Source organism: Tachysurus fulvidraco, chromosome 21, assembly GCF_022655615.1.
Source record: "Tachysurus fulvidraco isolate hzauxx_2018 chromosome 21, HZAU_PFXX_2.0, whole genome shotgun sequence".
Lineage (NCBI taxonomy): Eukaryota > Metazoa > Chordata > Actinopteri > Siluriformes > Bagridae > Tachysurus > Tachysurus fulvidraco.
In genome coordinates, this window is record NC_062538.1 from 18,231,807 (window position 1) to 18,252,101 (window position 20,295).

The following is a 20,295-nucleotide window of genomic DNA, read 5'->3' on the forward strand; positions in this document are numbered from 1 at the left end:
GGATTTTAAGAAGAAGGATGCTGGTTTGTGACTAGTTGTAGAATTGAGATAGACAAACTGGTTCCTACAAGCCCTCTGGGTCACAGGTCAGGAATATAAAACATTACTCATGCTGTGAAGCCACAAATCTGGATCACTGAAGTGGCTAGCCATGACACAAACTGCCGCAGTCCCATTGTCCGAGGACACGTGTGCTTTTTGAGGTTTGCCTTCCAAGGACTGGCACAACAATTCAAAGACCTCAAAGACCCTTCAGCCTGTCTCTAGCACCAGACTGTACTTGAGATGTATGCAGGCAGCACTGTCACTTGTGATAATCAGAGGCATTGAGATACTGCCATATTTGGATGAAAAGCTCCATCCGCTGAGGAGCTGGCCATCTGGGACATACAGTACTCAATCCTTATCTTTATAGTGGACTCGAAGGAGTTTCCTTATACTGAAATTGGCCAAACAATTCAACAGCAACAATGAAAGCCACCTTATCATCTGACATGGACTTGTACCACACAACGGTCAACGGCTTACACTAACTGTTTTAGTCCATTCACAAGTCTTTACTGAGATGATGTTTGTGAGTAAAGCAACTGGAGTGGAGCAAATATTTATTACTTCAAACTGACTGCTATGAATACAAGGACATATGTGAGGTTCTGTAACTCCTGAAAAGGCAGTCACTCTTCAGATATTTCCAAGAATAGGAATGATCTACCCCTACGCGAACAAGCCTACACAGATTTAGAGAGGTTTAGTTGTACAGTATTATTGTAATAAAGAAAGCTGTTACGTAGGTATAAACAAGCACATGATTTTGCTGAAGCGAAGAACTTTCGCACTTTATCTTTTATCAGGTGCTGAGAACCTGAAACAATTAACCACAAAGAAGTGTGACAGTGGGTCTTGATAATCTTGTTAATAACGCTAAATACTCGCTTGTGTGTGCGGTACCTGGATCTGGACCTCGACCGCTTCCTTCCCAGGCTTGGGCTGTTGCCAATGCGATAGGTGCTGCCTCCAAAACGCTCTCTTTCCCTTTCTCTTTCCTCACGATGCCGCTCTCTCTTGCTGGGAGAATGGGATTGGGATCTGACAGTTAAAAGGAAGAAAGTTAGAACAGACACACAATTAGCCAGTGACACAGAGTGGGGCAAAATCACAGGAAGTACTATATATCCATCTAAATCCATCCACATGGTGCTGAGTGCTACTTTGTAGTCCCTTAATTAAATGACCTATTCTGTCTCACTGCTCGTTTAGTCTAACTAATGAAACAAATGACAATGTTCTAGAAGTATTCTACTGTTCGAAAGACACAAGTGCATACATCCTTGATTCCTAGTTAGTAAATCGGTATGCTTGAGTTTTCTTGACTTGTAGAGGATTATAACTGCAGTACCGCTCTAACCTGCCTCTTTCGGTACAAAGCGGTTACACAAATCGGAGCGGCAGAGCCTAATTTAAACTTTTCCATTAGGCTTGGTGGCAAAGTAGTAATCTGACTGGGTAATAGCGACTATTTCCCAGGGGTCACACGCATTTAAATGAATGGCAACAATGGAGTACATCCTGCTCAGCTGAATGGCCCATCCATGTCATTTAGTGCAGGTATCTGATTTAGTGGCATAAGAGCCCGCTACACTTCCCATTAGTCCTCTTGTTGAGGGATGGCACGATTGGAGCGGTGAAAAGGATTTCTGCTACTGTACCTCTGTGCCACGGGCTCAAGTAATAATCCATATAATAATAATAATAATACGGAATATGTTTTTTTTATTGCATATGTTTAAGGGCGAGTGCGATAGGAAACCAAAATCAGATTTTTTCCCTCCACGGACGTCGATCAGACAGCAACTGAGAAACACTTGAATTCAAAAAAATCGAATGAAGTAATTTTAGGTATATATATATATATATATATATCATATATATATATATATATATATATATATATATATATATATATATATATATAAAATATATATCTCAATATATTTAAATATATATATATATTTATATATATATATATATATATATATATATATATATATATATAGCCACCCACCTTCACACCCTCACACACATACAGGTGCCCATTTATAACCGACCTGACAATCAGATTACACAAGTCAGGAAAAGGGATATACGAGAGAGGAGGGTGTCATTATTCTCAATTAAAGCATCATATAATGACAAAAGAGATTTAAACTGCCAAATATCTCTAAGCCACTCTTGAGATTAACTTTAGAAAACTCTAGGAGATGAAGTCAAACTCATAAAGCATCTGTGACCATATTTAAAGCTGTTAATGATAAGGAGAACAATGCGTCCTTTTTAAATGGGGGACGAAAGGAAGTAAAAACGCTGTAAACGACATCACATTTGATCTGTTGCTCAAATTGTCTGAATGGATCTCCACAAACAAGCATTTTTAATCACTTTCTAATTAGAAAGTGCTGTTTTTGTTTATTTGAAGTCAATGACCCAAACTGTGGTGCATCCCTAATAAATATAGTCATACCGGTATAAGCTAATACGTGTCCAATGTTAGCCAAATCGTACAGCTATTATTTTTACAGAAAGCGATGATGCAGCATGAATGCATGATTATATTGTGAGACGGGGAGAAAGGTGGGGCTTCTTCGGGACTGCTGATTGGTCCAGATATATTCCGAGTGGCTGTTATTGCTGTTTATGTTGAGAGCGTATTTAATAGAAGACTGCTCCTTCAGGCAAATTTCTGTGTGCTAACTCATTAGCGTACTCGTATATTAAAATCAGAGCTCCTACGCAAAAAGCATGAAGGCTGGCAGGTCTGCAAATGACCTTTATCTCACTCTCATACAAGAGCTGTCATGACCCATGCTTGTGTCTCTGTGTGTTCACTGAAGTGACTGAACAGGTGTCAAAGGAAAAAAAAAAAATGTGGTGAAGCTGAAGTATAAACTGTGGTGAAGGGCTTTAGAATAGAGTTGGCATTTGTCCAATAAAAAAAAAAAAAAAAAAAAGATTTCTTTTATAAAATCTATGTGCTGTATAATTTATAATTTTATTGACATGTCTCAAATCATTTTGGAGCTTAAAATCTTAATAATCTATCGATAATCTTAAATAAGTATCGCTAATTAGCAAAAACATGTCCTTGTAGTCAGTCTGGGGGGAAAAAATCGTGTTGATGAATTTGTAATTCTTACATAATACCGTGCAATTAAGAAGATCATCATGGAAATTCAGACACAATTTTTTTCAAAATGTTTTTTCTTTTTCTTTGGGGCTGGGATGGAGAAGCTCAAGCAGGGTCTGGATGCTAGGGAAGTGAAAAGTAGTGCGTGTTCACACCAGCTGTGTGTTTAACTACAGGAGCCAACTCATTTCCTTTCCCTGGTCCATTGTAGTTTTCAGGTTTTGATTGAACGCGTCAGCTGGATGGAATTCAAAGCCGAACAAGCTCATGTGGACATAAGATGAAGGTGATGCCTTGTAGGTTGTTCTCGTAGTGTCAGGAGGTCAAAAGGGGCACGTTTGTATACAGCTTTTATAGGGGAAATGGGGGTACATTAGCAAGAGGCTTCAGGGAAAATGATTCGCTAAAACGAATGAACTAAAACCCAATGAAACTATTATTTTTATGCACTTGTATTCTGGGATGAAATCATTTTAGTCCTGGAGTATTTTGCTCCCTTAAGTTCATATCACTTTCACTCCTTTTGTTTGTTTTTGTTTGTATCTTGAATATGTAGAAGGAAGGGGAAAAAAAAGAAATGAAGGAAGGAAGGAAGGAAGGAAGGAAGGAAGGAAGGAAGGAAGGAAAAAATGAGAAATGAAGGAAGGAAGGAAAAAAGAGAAATGAAGGAAAGAAGGAAGGAAGGAAGGAAGGAAGGAAGGAAGGAAGGAAGGAAGGAAGGAGAGAAGAGAAAAAAGAGGAAGGAAGGATAAAAAATAGAAATGAAGGAAGGAAGGAAAAAATACGAAGGAAGGAAGGAAGGAAGAAAAAAATAGAAATGAAGAAAGGAAGGGAAAGAAGGAAGGAAAGAAAACAATAGAAATGAAAAAAGGAAGGAAGGAAGGAAAAAATAGAAATGAAGGAAGGAAGGAAGAAAAAAAATAAATGAAGAAAGGAAGGAAAGAAAGAAAGGAAGGAAGGAAAACAATAGAAATGAAAAAAGGAAAGAAGGAAAACAACAGAAATGAAGGAAGGAAGGAAAATGGAAACAAAAGAAAAAATAAGTAAGACAAAAAGAAAGAAAGAAAGAAAGAAAGAAAGAAAGAAAGAAAGAAAGAAAGAAAGAAAGAAAGAAAGCAAGTAAAAAAAAAGTGAGACAGAAACCGAGACCTCAATTCCAGCCTTTAATTTGCACAGTAAGTGATTTGAAGCCGAGGGCAGAAATGATTCAATCTGCAGAAAATATATTAAGGCGTGTCAAAATGCCAGGATGAGATGAGTATAATTACTGCAACTTCAGCAGCTGATAAGGACAAATTGGCGAGTCATGAGGAGCGAAATGACAAGAGCACAGAAGCTTTTTCTGTAACTGTGATTAATAAAAAAAAAAAAAAAGAAGAAGAAGGGGGGAGAACAAATGTGGTACAGGTGCGATGGATCCTTTCTCTGACCCTTTCTAACCGTGTTCAATTATTCATTTGCTTTTCTTTTCTTTTTATAAAGGGCATGTTGTAAACAAACACACGGATGGAGAAAACTCATACACGAGTTACCTTTCTAGGATGAAGTGCCTTGGGGAATCTGTAATGAACTTGGTTATTAAAAACTTTAAAAGGAAATAAAGAAGGTTGCTGGATATTTTTACCTGGCTCTCTTATAGCTGCGGTATGCACTCGGTAGCGAGTGCTTAGCTTTGGATCTGGACCGCGACCTGGACCGCGACCTTCTTTTGTGTTTTTTCTTCTTCTTATCTCGATCTCTATTCCGGTCCCGCTCTCGAGCAGAGGAAGAGGTGGCTGAAGAAGACAGAGGCAGGTTGGTAGCAGGGGGATCGGTGTGCCTCACGGAGGGGTCTGGAGGCGGATATTCAGAAAGTGGCATCTGGATGACGTGCCCAGCTGGGATGGAGGACATCTCTTGCTGTGGACAGAAAAAGACAGAAATAAACAAACAAACAAAAAAAACACATAAATAAAGGTGTCGCTGATTAGATTAGGAGACAGAAGAGCGAGTACCGGGGCCTGTGGGGAAATAACAACAAAAGGGAAGGAATGAGAGTCTGAAAAATCCTAAGCTTTCCTGCTTTTCTTCTGCTTGAGTCAGCTGAGCCCACACACACACACACACACACACTAATCACAGAGTGGAAAAGAAGTGGTGTAAAGTTCTAGAGTTTGCCGAGCATTAGTGCCTCAAATGCAGGGTAGCAGAGGGCGCGTAGAGATTGAAAATGTAGCCCAATTAATTGTACCGCATGGTGTGAAACACTAGCTGTAGCTCAGATAGAAATAGCATCATCCCTCAGTCGGAAGAGGACAGAGTTTGCTCGTGGAGAGGAAGTGAGCGAGAGAGCGAGCAGAAATGTGTGTGTGATATAAAGAGAGAATGCAGGAGATGGAAAGGTAACTAAAAGGAGTAAAGAATGAGGTGAAAGAACAGGTGCAATGGAGAGGAAGAAAAGGAAGAAGAAGAAAAGCAATGCATCTACACGCTAGCTGGCAAACATGAAGACACCGAGCCAATTCAATCATATATGCAAAAGCTGGAAAGAAAATACTGACTTGGAAAAACTTAGCTGTGTTAGCTGTAAAAAATCTAGTTGACATTCACAACCTGTCATAAATCCCAAATCTGGCAGTATGAAGGGGGGAAAAAAAAAATCAGTGCTATCAGCAAATACTATCCCAATGCGTATGTTTTAATTAGCAAGACATAATAATGAATGTTTGGAACCCAAATCGTCTCCCATCACACTGACGGTTAGATTTGAGAAATCTGTCTTCGGTGGAACCGGACTGCATCCGTTGGCTCACATCGGTAAAAGGGACAGAAGATAGAGAAAAAGAGGAAGGAGAAAAAGAAAGGGAGATGAAGATGAGCATGGCGTACTCTGTTTGATAACCGAGCTCTCGGGATACTTCGCGGCTATCCGAGGGCTACGTAATGAGAGGCGAGGCCTGGTTTGATTTCAAATGCTCAGGTTAAAAATAGGTTGACATTTGGGAGACTAATATTCTCTGGTCCCCTGAGATAGAGACAGAGGAAGAGGAGTCGAAAAAGCATACAACACACTGACCTGTACGAGTACACACACACAATCTCAAACACTGTCACATACGCGGTGTCTGACACACAGACAGAAGGTCACAGATACAGACAGTGTCTCTCACACTCGCACACAAAACTGTCACACACAGAATCTCAACACAGTGTCTCACACACACACACGCACACACTCTCATTCACACAGTGCCACAATGTCACACACACAGACATTGTACAAACAAGCAGTGTCTCACACATTGCATATGTGTTTAAAACTGACAGTATGGCAGCCACACAAACAGACAAACGCATGCTCACGCACACGTAAAATACACACACACACTGAAAGTATGGCAGTCACACACACAGTGTTACAAACAAGCAATGCATATTTAAAACTGACAGTATGGCAGTCACACACATGTATACACACACATGTATACACACACACACAGTGTTACAAACAAGCAATGCATGTTTAAAACTGACAGTAGGGCGGTCACACACATGTATACACACATGTATACACACACATGTATACACACACACACACACACTGTTACAAACAAGCAATGCATGTTTAAAACTGACAGTATGGCGGTCACACACATGTACACACACACACACACTGTTTACATTCAAGCAATGCATGTTTAAAACTGACAGTATGACAGTCGCACAGACACACACATGTACACACACACACACACACACACACACACACAGTGTTACAAACAAGCAATGCATGTTTAAAACTGACAGTATGGCGGTCACACACACACATGTACACACACACACACACACGCGTACACACACACGTACACACACACATGTACACACACACACATGTACACACACACACACACACGCACACACACACACACACAGTGTTTACAAACAAGAAATGCATGTTTAAAACTGACAGTATGGCAGTTGCACAGACACACACACACACACACACACACACACACACACACACACACACACACACACAGTGTTACAAACAAGCAATTCATGTTTAAAACTGACAGTATGGCAGTCGCACAGACACACACATGTACACACACACACACGCAGTGTTACAAACAAGCAATGCATGTTTAAAACTGACAGTATGGCAGTCACACAGACACACACACACACACACACACACAGTGTTACAAACAAGCAATGCATGTTTAAAACTGACAGTATGGCAGTCGCACAGACACACACATGTACACACACACACAGACACACATGCCTGCACATGCACACACTTAAGTTTACTTTGGTTTTTAAATGCAGTGCACTCTCATCAGCTCAATATGTCGGGGTTAGCTAAACTCACTCATGACAATATGAATGACTGCATTTCAGCAAGCATTTCATTCCACACAGTCCCTGTTAGATGTTCATAAGACGTGGGCAAAACCTTAAATCCACTTCCTGCTGTGACTGTTTTATACCAAGCCTTTCATTCCACTTAGGCATTATATTAAAGCTTTCCCCCTACAGAAAGGCAACAGATCACACACATACACACTTTAAAATCAAATTACAATGGCATAACTGTGAAAGCTGCAGTTGCACAAGACTTTGTTTATAGCTAACCAACTCTCCTACTGGCTCCTGCCACGGGATTATCCAGGTGCCGCCATTCCTCTTGTTTCAATCACATTGTTGTACTATTGTACGTTGGGTTTAAAAAATGCTTTTAGCTGTTGTAGTTCTGCTGTCGCTGGCAGACCGGCCGTAGCCCTCGCTTGCTCTCTGTTCACAGTGTGCAGCCTTTTAAACCACTGTGGGATAAAAGCACACACAATAATCTGCTCTGTACTTGTACTCCTGCTGCCTGATCCTGACACCCTTCGACTGCCTTCTTCTTCTTGGAGCTTTGTTGAACTCAGCTTAAGCTGCTGAGGATCGTTGTGCATGTATACAGTAAAGATTGCTTTTTGAGGCCGTCCCAGCGGAAGAGACCACTTTGAAGGACTGGATGGCAAGAAATTGTCAAGGATGAATGTACCAACTTCTCAAAATTTCCCTTTAATCACTTTGCCACTACCAAAACATAAATTTGTCACCTTTCAGTTGATACCCAATCACTTACCACTTAAACACTACAGCATATACACTATATGGCCTACATACATGGTATGAGGATACCAAAACATTACACCAATATGTGACGTTTCCCCCAAAGCTCCACCAGCTGCTGAATGCACAAAATTTACATAATTTCCCTTCACTGGACCGAAAGAGACCTAAACATATGTTCCAGCATGTGAATACCCCTGCAGGTCCATGCAGACCTGGTTTGCCAAGGTTGGAGTGAGTGAAGAACTCAAATGTCCTACATAGAGAACTGCCAGGCCAGAGACACCCCAGGCCTTCTCAAATGATATCAGTGCCTGGCCTCACTGGCTGGATGGCGAGATCCCCAGATCCACACTCCAAAATGTAGAGGAAAGCCTATCCAAAAGAGTGAAGGCTGTTTACCGGCATGTTCGAGAAGAACGTTTCGTTGGTATGGTCACGGTTCCACGTATTTTTTTTTGGACATATAGGTATATTCGTTTACTTGGTTTCCCATGAAAGTTCTGCTGGGCTCTAGAGGTGCAATATGGTGCACAACACAAACATCACAGCTTTTATATATTAAATTCGGTGTCGGTGGCTTCGTATCGATGAGATCAACTTGACGGGATGAAACAAAAGCTTTCTGGGACTGGTTTATCTGCAATATCACCAAAGTCAATAAGCTTGACTCCTCACAGGTGAGAGCACTAGCTGGAAATAAGTGAAAGGAAATAAAATTGTTTCTGTAAAATCCATTTTCTTTAGTAATTCCCGGAAAGTTTACGGTGTGTGTGTGTGTGTGTGTGTGTGTGTGTGTGTGTGTGTGTGTGTGTGTGTGTGTATATATATATATATATATATATTTTTTTTAATGAAAAACTTCCATTGTCTTAAAAAACACATCTGAACTCTGAAAAGTAAAAAGAAAAAAAAAATCGATACAGTCTCCTGACTCTCTAAAGTAAGGCTTAGTCACTCTGCGCTCTTCCTTAGAAAGCTACATAAAAGCTTAAGAAGCTGCATCTTTCCCCCAAAAGATGCCGTCTTGCCTATGGCTCTTTCATCTCTTCTAGCTGTACTGCAATTCCCCAGGGTGTCCTTGAGTTCAGAGGCACATTAGCGGCTACACCGATAGTAGAGTTGACACTCAGGACCGGAACATGCTAATTAAGATGAAACCGGTCATAAGGGTGGTCCTGAAAAAGTCTCGACAGAGGAAATGTTAGCATTTCAGTTAACATTTCAGCATGAGTCCATGCTCATAAACAAGGCTCTGAAATGTTAATCCAAAACAAACAGGGTTTCCAAAATTGGGTTTAATTTGAAGCTCCAAAGCATCTGCTGGCAAAGTACAGCAGGTAGTGGAACTGGTAGTTGTGGCACGACGCAGGAAACTAGAAAATGTTTAAGCCAAGCTAGCTTTTATATGGCACTTCCGGTCTCTATATTTTATCCGTACTCTCTATATAGCTCTTGGACAGCCGGTTGATTGGGGTCAGCAGATGATGAGAGGACTTGAGTGGGAAATTCATGTATGCATAAGGGCAAGTAACCCTTGAACTAACCATGTAGCCACAGTAGAATTGAGTAAAAATGAAATAAAGATGGGATTAGAGGATGGGATGCAGGTCAGGAGGAAGACGGTTCATAGATGTCATAACTTGCCTTGGGGATGTTCCTCAACATTAAACGTAACTGATATTTCTTCTTAATAAAAAGAAAATTGCTGTGGTACAAGAGGAAAACAAACAACTTTGGGCTGGTAACAGTAACCCAGTTTTGTATCAGGCTACACCATGCCACCTTGCCTGGTCTGAAGATGAAATAATAGTAAAGGGGCAATAGGAGTGGAAGCTGATGTGGTGGGGTAAGAGGGAGTAGTTATTAGGCGTGGTAATGAGTGCAAAGAGGTGGGAGTGGGAGGTGTTGGGAGCAGGTGTGTGGAGGTAGGATTAGGTGTGGTAATGTGTATGGTGGGGTGGGAGCAGTTGTGCAGGGGTCGAAGCTGTGGAAGCAGGTGCGGAGGAGTAGGTGTGGGTGTAGTTGCAAAGGGATGGGAGCGGTTGTGGTGGTAGCAGGTGTGGAGAAGTGGGATTAGTGGTGGGATGGGCATGGGTGTGGTGTGGTGTGGTGTGGTGGAGAGGGAGTGCAAGGGCTGGTTGCTGAATTCTTTAGTGCATGAAAGAGCACAGAAGCTCTCTTATTATATAATTGGAATTCAGCTGGAAATTAGAAAAAATAAATATATAATTACCTCGGCCATTTGATTCGAGAGCTTAAAAGTGTAATTATACGAGATTATATGGACAAACAGTCAAGTCATTAGTATGCTTTATCAACGGCCTGCTTGATATTCCTGTTTTGTTTAGACACTAGCAAGAAAAATCAAGTACTTAAAACAGTAGTACCTCGTAGTGAGGTTGGACTGTCGGTTCTGATCGGTCAGATGATGTTCTTTAACAGCGGCTTTAATTTAATCCACAGGTTTATATCAAGGTGCTCCTTGTAACACAATCAGATTTACAGTAAAGACATCAGTAGCATAATGGCTGCTTCATATAATCTGATGTAAGGAGTCTCGAGTGCCAGTGCTTTATTGTAGTCAGAGTTAGTAAAGCTTTAACTTAGTTTTCAGACAGAGCAAAGTCTGTAGGATGAAAGGATTTATGTTTTGTAGGTTCTCAGTAACACTGCCAGTGTTGTGCTAGTTACTAAGGAATAGTAACTAGTTAGTTAGCTACTAGTTACTTCATTCAAAAGGTAACTCAATTACTTTGTTGATTATTTACACCAAAAAGTAACGCATTACTGTTAAAATAACTTTTTAGTTACTTTTTTAAAGAAATAATGAGCATATTTCCACTTTGAGAAACTCGTCTCGCTCTCGCCTCGACTCGCCGTTACTGCCGCACATACTCGAATAAACAGAAAACACGCCCACGGTGCGGCGTCTTCGTGTTTACAGGTTAGCATCCACCAATCCTACACTGCGTCGCTGCTGTAAACAGGTTAGTCTGTAGGCTACACTTCAGCTAAAATGAATTAATTTTAAAAAGTATGGTAACGGTAACGGAGTTACTTTATTTAAAAAGTAATGCATTAGTGTATTAGTTACTGTCAAAAGTAACTGCGTTACAGTAATCATGGGAATTTTGCCCAACACTGAACACTACTAGGCGTTTTCTTTTTGTCTTTTTGATTCAAGTGAGAAGTTCTGTCCTTGCAACATGCATAAAACATTTGAAGAATGGGCTAGATGGTCACCTCTGCACTCAGCTTTGTCCTTAATTGGCAGGAAATTTCCCATGATGGCTGCCTGTCTTATTAAAAGAAGGCCTTGATGGATAGTACTCTCCCTTGAGGGAGGCTCTTTTGAACAGATAACATCAGCCGGGAGACTAAGAGCCCAATCAATTTGGGAGCAAAAGTACACATCAGAGCAGGAGTAGCACATGGCCCCGGGGTGTGTAATCCTATATCCCAACATGACACTTGGGACAAGGAGCACTTACTGTATGGAAGCCAGCAGGTGGGACCCAGGCTTAAACAACAAGGCCATTTAAGTTTTGTGAGAAAGAGTGAGAAAGAGACAGCAAAGCTCAAAGGGACCCATCAATGACTGAGATAGAACAAAAGACGTAAGAAGATGTATAAAGAAAAAGAAAAAGAAAAAAAAAAGACAGATCGTGAAGGACAAGTGATATATACAGTGAAAAGTTACAAGTGAGATTTCATCTGTGAAGAAATACTTCTTCAACACGATGTACTGGAGTTAATATCTGTAATGAGATACAGGATGGAAGCAAAGGGCGTATTGATAAAAAGGGATTTAGATTGATGGTTGGAGCACGTCGGTGCCCGGGGCTTAAGGGTCACTGGAGAGCCGTCCGCCTGCCTGCCATGAACAATTTATGCCTTTATTCATCAGTCCAGAGAGCACAAGGCAGCCAGCTGGCACATCGGCTACTGCAGCCACATACTTTCCTTAATTAGTCCGAGAACACTCAAGGTGAAAAAACATATCTGTAAAGATTATGTACTGTTTGTTTATTCGGAGCAAAGCAATGTGTGTGACAATGGAGTGAGAGGAAGTCAAACGATCCCTGATGGGAGGCATAAAAACACACCCACACGCACATCTCTGGCAGCACGGATATTGGGACGCCATCGACCAAAACTATTTTGTGTTAACTCTGCTTTTACAACGATTTCAGTTATGCAAAGCTTAATCCATTTGAAATGAACCCTGGTGTGTTTTCTTTCTTCGGGTGGCTCATTGGGCGAGTAAGAACACGGCGGTCATACATAAGTATGGACCGAAATAACTTGTCCGATGTGGTTTTGGTCTGGTGAACGTCTGAGATTCGAGTGTGAAAGCGATTCAACCTTGTAGGAGGAAAAGAAAAAAAAAAAACCAAGAACATTTTTTCTGTAAATGCAAGCAGTTAAACCGAGAACAAAAAGAAGGGAAATGCTGGATCTTGTACACAAAACTTTTTAAACTATTTTTCTATAATAAATAACACGCACTGGCTCCATCTTTCCTGAGCCGGGAGGATTTTGCGATTTTCCACCCACCCTTGGCAGAGGTTTGTTGACTTTTTTCCATTGCTGTTCACTCTCGACTTTTGCGCTTAATTACATTCAATGTGAAACAAAAACAAACCAAAAAGGCAGACTACATAAAAGTGTCAATGGGAAATCAATGTGAATTGTAACCAAAGCAGCACTTGTCCAGTATAACGCCATTTGATGCTATATTACACAAGGTTCTTGAAGGTATCAGACTGTGTGCTTCAGCTATGAATGTAAGAAAACCCCTGTTAATAATAATAATAAAAAAAAGTACCCAAGCTAAGGAGAGGCAAACATTATGACTTTATTGTAAGACTGAAAAATAAAGAAAAATTTAACGGAAACAGGTCATATCCAGAAACGCGAGTAGGTCGTTTGGTTCGGATTCAGGCTCGGTAAACTGACTAATGGATGTAAAAGTGCCCTTAGTCTACTCTATGGCATCCACATAGAAGGTCAATGAGGTAAACCCTTGAAAAATAACCACACTTTTTCATTGAGTTTTTAGTTTAGAACACAAACACAAAAACATGTTGCACAACAAAACCATCGTAACAAAAATATAAAGTTTTATCTAATGCTAACAATCTGCTTGTTCGGGATCAACGAGAATTCGGATTTGAAATGTTTTGCATTGTTTTTTTTTTTTTTTTTTTCACAATTCAGGACGGAAAGGAAAGAAAGACGTTCCTTCTCTAAAACAGGTTAGAGACGACAAAATCATGGGATCTAGAGTGAGTGAGCCGGTCATGCATGATAACTGAGCTCAGGACAAAACCTACATTTTCGCACTGACATATTTTAATCAAACAGACCTATTTGACACGCCAGTGGATTCCCTGGAACCCCACCTGGTCCCTAGCCTGAGTGGTGGAGTGTCATCTTAACTGAGAATGCAATATCGCACCTACATCTATAAAAAAAAAAAAAACCAAAAAAAAAAAAAACAACATTGCAGCAAAGCTCCTGGCCTAATGGTTAGAGAGTTTGACTCCTAAACCTAAGGTTGTGGGTTCGAGTCTCGGGCCAGCAATACCACGACTGAGGTGCCCTTGAGCAATGCACCAAACCCCCCCAACTGCTCCCCAGGCGCCGCAGCATAAATGGCTGCCCACTGCTCTGGGTGTGTGTTCTAGGTGTGTGTGTGTGTGTGTGTGCACTTTGGATGGGTTAAATGCAGGGAACGAAATGTGAGTATGGCTCACCAAACTCAGAATTCGTACATACACCATGCTGTATGTCACGTCACTTCACTTCACTTCACTTTCGTGCTCTTGATGCTGACCCCATTGCTAATGAACAGCATAAATATAGTTAGCAAGCCCTCTCAAATAAAGTATGGACAGTGAGAAGTTTTTACTTAAGTTACATAACCATACTTCAAATGTGAACGAAGATACTGAAGAAAAATGATTTGAGACATGTGACCTTGATGCTCTTTGGATTAATTCCAAAATCAAATCAGTTACATCTGCATCTACAAACCTTCAGACACTTGCTTTTGAGATATTGTGCAAATTAAAATGTTCCAAGCTCGGACACAAAGATCACGTACATCCTTACGACGGAAGGGAGGAAGTTAATGAAGGAAAAGTTTAATTTCAGCATTTGACCTTACTGTGACCTGATCAATTTCAAAATCGTGATAATTCTATATACAAGTCTGACAGATATGCAGACACATTTTCTTAAGATATAACTTAGAACCAAAGAAACGAAAATAACCCCTACTCCAGAATAATATCTTTCGTGTGTGACGTGACGACAGAGTGCCGTCGCTCATAGCTGAAACGTACGCTATTACGTAAGTGTAGATATGTTTAATAGAACCCCCTTTATATTTTTACACAATGCACTGTAGAACATGCAGTATGTACACTGGTTTTGAGTACTGTTTCGTCTTTTGTCTCGCACTAGTTTGTGCACGATACACTTTATGTAGCTAGGATAACTTACTTCGAGTCCTTAGCTCTGTGTTGTTTTATGTAGCGACATGGTCCTGGAGAAACGTTGTCTCATTTGGCAGTGTACTGCGTCAGCTATATATGGTTGAAATTACAATAAAATCTTCTTGACTTGTCTTGACTGCCAACAATTAAAAAAAAAAAAAAAAAAAAAAAAAGCTGCAAAACCTAAAGAGGTACATAATCATGCGCCTGTTCATTTCCTATGGGAAGTCAGCGATGTTTCTAAAAGTTTGTGCCCACTGTAGCCTCAGCTTACTGGAGTGAAACCTAATGCATAATTCTGCTGTTTTAAGCTTGTCCGACTAAAGGTTAGACGTTTTGAGATGCCTTTCTGTTTAGCACAGATGTAAAGAGTGGATGTTGGCTTTTTATTGACAAGGCTTTTCCACCTGCACAACTGCTGGTTGGTATGTATGTATGTATGTATGTATGTATGTATGTATGTATGTATGTATGTATGTATGTATGTATGTATTTATTTATTTATTTTCGCAAAACTTCTCAATTCTTGAGGTCAGGAGTTTCTGAAATACTCAAAGCAGTCCGTACGACAACAAAAAAACACCCCAAGGTAAACTCACTGAAATCACATTTAGTATAGTATGTGATATTTCGTACGAATATTACCTGAAATTCTTTCCCTGTAGCTGCATCATGTCTTTTTATGTGCTGCAAGAGTGCACAAGAATACGATGTTACTAGAAGACGGTACGATAATACGCCAAAACAAACTATTTTCATCGTGCTGCAAGGTCACTTTTTATGAATAATTCCAAACCTATACATCTCAAGCAGTCTATAATGTCTAAAATGAGAGAAAATACCATATGGCATGTGGAAAAGCAGATAAATAGGCTTCTTATGATGAAAAATGCTAGAATACAGAGCTCTAGCCACAAATACTCTACACACCAGGACGCATAATGCAGTGAAGGAAGGACGGAGCATTTTAATAAGAATATATATATATATATATATATATATATATATAAAAGAAAATCAAAACCAATCACATAAATCCGACGCCATTAGGAGCGCCTCTTCTCTTCCGTACAGGATTCCATTTTTCGACGAGAAACAGACCTCGGAGACAAAGCAAACAAAACAAAACAAAACAAGACCCCCTCGGCTGAGGAAAGATCACGAACATCAGCATGCATGTGCCTACACGGCCAACCTTTCTTAGACAGACCCGTTTCATCAGGCTCTGTTGATTCTGTTCTGTACTTCTGCTCAATTTTATAGCTCTAAAATGAAAGAAAGGGGTAAAGCTTTGCTTTAATAGTGGGGGGAAAAAATAAAGTTAACAAAAAACAGGCGCTGGGTTTTTAAATGAGGGTTTTGGGTCCTGCTGCAGGGTCTGCATGGTTCTGCTTGCTTTCATTAGGTTCAGTTTGGTAATAAAAGTCAAATGGACACACAAGAAGTAGGAAACAAAACTATGTCATTTTTCTGCGGTCGTATATGGAACGTACTGAATATTGGAGCATAAGCAGAAAACATTTCATACGAACCAGACTTTGGTCTGATGGAAACAAGGGAGTTTCCTGAGCAATGGGGCATACTGGGAATACTGGGCATTGGGGCAGCTTTTCAAAGCCAGTGAAAAAGAGCGGTAACACGGAGTCGGAAAGTCTGCCTTCACAAAATAAATAAATAAAACCAGTAATTTACTCAAGCCTTCTGTTTGTTAAGCTACACTGATGTGTAGGATGTAAGGTGCAGATTAGTCATGGCTCAGTGCTCAGTTTCATTTCCTTTACCAGATGTTTACAAGTCATACAGGAATCGGTAGCTGAGCAGATTCTGGTTAACGGGCTTGCTGAAGGGCACATACTGGCTCCGAGACAGTACTGGAATATTAGCTCACAACCTTTCTGTTACTAGCACTACGGTGTCACGGTTTCACGATTAGTCGTGGTGTGCGATCTGACATTTACCTCAGTGCTGACTTTTATGAATTCTATTCCTTCTATTACTGTCTACTTGTCATGTCCTTTCCCTCTAGTGGATCTCACTTCAATTCTGTCTGGTTGTGACTCTGCAAAATCTTTAAAAACCTTTAGCATTCATTGTAAACATGTTATATTAGAACCTATTCTGCCATTAACCTATTCTTTACCATATACAAAAACTATTAAAGGTAAAGAACATGGCACTGCTGATCAGAACTAAACAAAAAACGCACTACACACTGCAAAAATACCTTCTGAGTAAAAAAAAAAAAAAAAAAAATCTACCTAGCCATTTAAAAAAAATATGTAAACGATAAACGATAAGACGATCGTTTTCTAGTAATAATTATACAACTTTTAGTTATGGTTCACTTAATTGACTGGTCAAGTGGCATTCTAAGTGTGTTTAATATCAAGTACAATCTCTGTTTATGTGGTAATCATTGGACATGGCAAATATTTCATATATATATATATATATATATATATATATATATATATATATATATATATATGTAAAACAATTCACTTCAAATATAAAAGCGATGAAAATGTAGATGGAAGCTGAAAGCTCTTGGGAATGTATAGATCAATACAAGCTAGATAGACAGATGAAGGTTAACCTTAAAAATAGCTTATATTTAAACTAAAATATCTGGTCCTGTGTCTGAAAAATATCAATTCATCCTTTAAATTCTATTTACACTATTGTATAAAAGCTGTTTCCATTTTTTGCTGATTTCAAACTTGAAATTTTCTCATTTTTCTAATTTCCACTATGGACATATGATGTTGCTTCTTTCTAGAAATAAATTTACAATTTTTCCTTTTCTATATTTGGTTTACTGTTGTCCGATAATAGGAATTACTTAGATACATTGGACTAGGAAGAAATGTGCACTTACAAAAATCTTCTGTCTGGTTGCTTTTAATTGTTTTTTTTTTTATATTTATATAATTATAAATATAAAAATATTATTTTAAAAATATTTATATGAAACTCTGAATAATGACGGTAATAATTAGTGCATGAGATTTTATGACAAGGTCACTTTGAAAAATATTATGAAAAAAGAACAATTACAAAACTTGATCTATTTGGAGAATGAATTTTTTTAACATGTTAAAAAGTCTTTTTTTAAAATACTTTGACATCAACATGTTTTTCGATTCAATTATTATACCGTGAAAAGATCAAAACGCTCATCGGCAGCAAAAGGAACCTTTGCGATTAAGCTCCCTGATGCCCATTAACCCGTCACTGAGTTATCGTCACCTTAAAACACATTACAGCATACACACATTACTCAGACCGTACATTAAACATTTTTACCGTTATCCTACATTTACACACACAATTTAATTCCCCATTGGTTCAATAAATGGCTGACAAGCTGAAAATGAACTGACGATGAAAAATTCTAAAACCAGGATGATTGATTTTTTTTTGTCTTTCGTTCACTTTTGAGAAACAGACACGCATCGTTTCGAGCTGTTGAACGAACAGAGTCGCGGCTCAAACGGCCGTTGCGACACGTAATTATGATTTCTATTTCAAATTAGCATAATAAAAAAAAAAAAGCTCTCTGCAGGTGGGAGAACTAAAAAAAAAAAAACACTGCTGATATAATTGCAGCAAAATGCTGAAAGGAAAGTTTTCATAAAAATATGTATGACCTACTTGAAATGTAGAAATCTAACAAGATTTTGTACGGACTTCTTTCTTTCCCTGCTGTTCTTGCTAAGCCGACAGAAGATCGCGTATTCAAAGAAAGTGAAACTGCTCAAAACTGGACTTGATAAGACGTGACATTTTCTGTCTACAGATGGTGAAGAAGAATGTTTAACTGGCTCAGTCAAAACCTCTTTGGATGACACTCGGCTGTAACGTTCTCCATGGCACGATGAATGTTTCTAAAATATGGATTCAAAAATATAAAATAATGTGTCTTCTGTGATATATGGTTAAACTGGCTTGATGCCAATTATCCATTAAATTGCTGTAATTATTAAAAGTTCTCCTCAAGTTTTAACCTTTTAATGTTTGTGTTTTTTACACCCTGAGGCGAATGTAAAAACTGTTTAAATATGTAACTTCATATGTAACTCCAAGGCCAAAAATTGTTTTTAATAGAAACTATGATTGGCATGTGGCTGGAAAACTCCATTTTTTTACTTTACTGATAACAACAAATGATTTCCTGAACTAAGCTCTAGCATTTGAACCCTGGTTAAATCCCCAAAAAAATTTTACATGTAAAAATTTGAGAAAATTTCATCGAACAATTTTATTCCAAATCTACTGTAAGATCTCTCACCTAACTCTACATTTACACCTTAATCTGTTCAAGTCTGTTGCAAAATAGAATAGAAAGAACACATGTACACTGGAAACGAGATATTGCGTTGATTATCAGCATCATCCACGTTCGTCTCATCACCTGAGGTACGATTCATTTGGTTAAATTTATTTGGATTGAATTCCTTTCAATTAGTGTATTAAGTGCTTGAGGATGATTTTGATGGCATCACAAGATTTTAACAAACTGTCCTGATCAGGTTTCTGTACATTTCACTGCGTCATGTAACTGTCCGAACCCTTGACGAGAAAAGCGTTTAGTGAACGAAATTTTAGAAATCTTCAGACAGACAGACATTCACTGCTTTGTTTTGTAAAACTGGCCCCTTAAACCAAAACGATCTTTAGGTTGATACAAATAAAGTTAGAAACTAGCCTAAATAAAAACACTTCATCATTGTTTGGGTAAAACATTCACTTGGCGTTTTTCCAGAAATGATCAACAGATGGATTTTCATGGACACCACACAGATTGGAGGAGAAACCAGATTCTATACCACAAATTTCCACACACACACACACACACACACAACACAAGTACTATACAGTGAACCATTTGCTTACTTTCATGTATTTCTTTTCCTAAGAAACACAAGTCCATTTTTTTATGAGTGCTTTACTGCCAAACCCTCGTTAAAAATCTCCGTGAGAAACGTGCACGGAAAAGTCATTTTGCATCTTTATCCAAAGCAACCTCGAACTGCCTTGTTTTATATGGTCACAAAGTAGTGCAGGCTTGCATGCCATGACAAGTAGGAATAATTCTAATATTGCTAATAACGGCTGAACATCTGGAGGCGTACTGAAGTTATAAATAGTGCTTGCTTTCTTTCGCCGACATCGTGACTTTACACGTGTTCTCTAATGAGCCTGAGTGACTTGCAAGCTCCACCCTAGATGCCGTCATATCGCCTGCTGCTAATGTAAACAAAGCTTATTGTGATATGATGGCATACAGACAAGCGGTAGTAACATTAAGACGGAGGATAAAACTATACATACTTATAACGTGGCACAGCTGACACACTCTTCTAATTCTTCTTTAGAGGGTCTCCGTGGTGCATCGATCACTTCTGGACGCCGACAAAACAAACCGATTACAAATCGAGAATTTTTTTTTTCTCATAAATGTAAAAACAGCTAAGTAAACTCAATCTACTTAGAAAGCCTTTT

The 20,295-nt window shown here is 39.1% G+C and overlaps 1 protein-coding gene across 1 annotated transcript in view; it reads right to left on the minus strand.

The window, feature by feature from the left end:
• The window catches only part of LOC113661751 (splicing factor SWAP), a 95,825-nt gene that overhangs the window by 15,405 nt on the left and 60,125 nt on the right, over positions 1-20,295 (minus strand). The window contains exons 14-15 of the mRNA XM_027176182.2: positions 4,806-5,080; positions 949-1,086 (exon numbers count right to left, since the gene is read on the minus strand). Coding sequence (XP_027031983.2) covers positions 949-1,086; positions 4,806-5,080 — 413 coding nt within the window. The remainder of the gene's footprint in view (positions 1-948; positions 1,087-4,805; positions 5,081-20,295) is intronic.